Below are 1,444 nucleotides of genomic sequence, written 5' to 3'. Positions count from 1 at the left end.
ATATATATATATATATAATGGCTGTAGGTTTCTCATGAGTTCTCTACAAATGGTTTCCTTTTCCCTGGTTGTTAAAGAGACATTCACGTCTGCCAGGCAGCTTTTGCTCACTGTGCCATACAAACATATCTGGTCTGTTGCGTTTACATCAGGTTCCTGTTTAAATTGGAATGTTGCTCCAGTATTCTTTATCTTCCAAAGTATGGATGCTCTCTGGCTCTGGTGTGTTGATGGCTTTAGCATTTTGTTTCTTCTTCAGAAATGAAATTACACTGGACATTGTAGTTATAAATATACAAAATTTTGGGAGAGTTGTAGATGCAACATCTTTGATGGTAGTAGGCTTGCTGGATGAGATTAAGCCTGGGGGTTAAACCACCGCCATTACCATCGCCATCACCACCTACACCACCACCACCACCACCACCACCACCACCAACAACAACAACAACAATCAATTAATCAATCAATCAATCAATCACCAAGATAATTTCTTTATTTACCAGAATCAGCGCCACCAAGAATCTACATCAACATTACAACAACATGGAGTGATGAGAGAACAAGATATGTAGTTACTGCAAATGGAAGTGTTGTGATCAACGCAGGAGACCGACTGCAACTTGGCTGTTCGCACAACCTGTACGAAACAAAAGACTTAGAATGGGTGCCACCAAATGACAGCATTCCGACACCTGAAAGTATCCCAGAAAGTATTGCTTCCAATGTCACTGGTATCCGTCTGCATATCTCTCATTTCACACCAAATAATGTGGGACAATATATTTGCAGAATAAAAGACTCCTCGCTATTTCATTTTGTAAATATTATTTTGTGAACATAATAAAACCTTTTGATAATATAGCATACAAAAGACAATAACGTACTGCTTTGTAAAATGATTGTTTTAATAATATGGTATAAGATCGTAAAATAATGTTTTGTAAACCATTAAAATCATGTTGTTTACAGAAATACTTTTGTTTATTTTATTCATTAGGGATAAAATCCAAAATTACAGGTAAAAACTCAATTAAAATCAATTTATTAAAAATTAAAATTAAATTAAGTTTCACAGTATAAAATATATATAAATATATAGGATTCCCTAATACTACCTATCTATCTATCTATCTCTCTCTATATATATATAATGCTCGTATATCTGTCTGTCTGTCTGGCTGGCTGCCTGTCTGTCTCTCTCTATCTATCTGTCTGCCTGTCTGTCTGCCTGGCTGTCTCTCTCTATCTATCTGTCTGCCTGTCTGTCTGTCTGGTTCTCTATCTGTCTGTCTGCCTGGCTGTCTGTCTCTCTTATGCAGACGACACTCGCTTCGACTCCGCGTAAGTTTGCTTTTTTTGCTTTCAAAAGTGTGTCTTGTATAATATTTTTCATGAAAAAGTTGTCCAACAAGTTACCACATTCATTCTTGCAAATTGTTTC

The 1,444-nt window shown here is 36.4% G+C and overlaps 1 protein-coding gene across 1 annotated transcript in view; it reads left to right on the top strand.

Moving 5' to 3' along the window:
• LOC106867293 (sushi, von Willebrand factor type A, EGF and pentraxin domain-containing protein 1-like) overlaps positions 1-886 on the top strand; it is a 22,156-nt gene extending 21,270 nt beyond the window's left edge. The window contains exon 10 of the mRNA XM_052975450.1: positions 507-886. Within this exon, the coding sequence (XP_052831410.1) occupies positions 507-838 (332 nt within the window). The 3' untranslated portion in view covers positions 839-886. The remainder of the gene's footprint in view (positions 1-506) is intronic.
• Positions 887-1,444: the final 558 nt, after the last annotated feature.

This window comes from Octopus bimaculoides, chromosome 21 (genome assembly GCF_001194135.2).
Source record: "Octopus bimaculoides isolate UCB-OBI-ISO-001 chromosome 21, ASM119413v2, whole genome shotgun sequence".
Classification (NCBI taxonomy): Eukaryota; Metazoa; Mollusca; class Cephalopoda; order Octopoda; family Octopodidae; genus Octopus; species Octopus bimaculoides.
The sequence above is the reverse complement of the archived record's forward strand: the minus strand, read 5'-3'. Positions and strand labels throughout refer to the sequence as shown.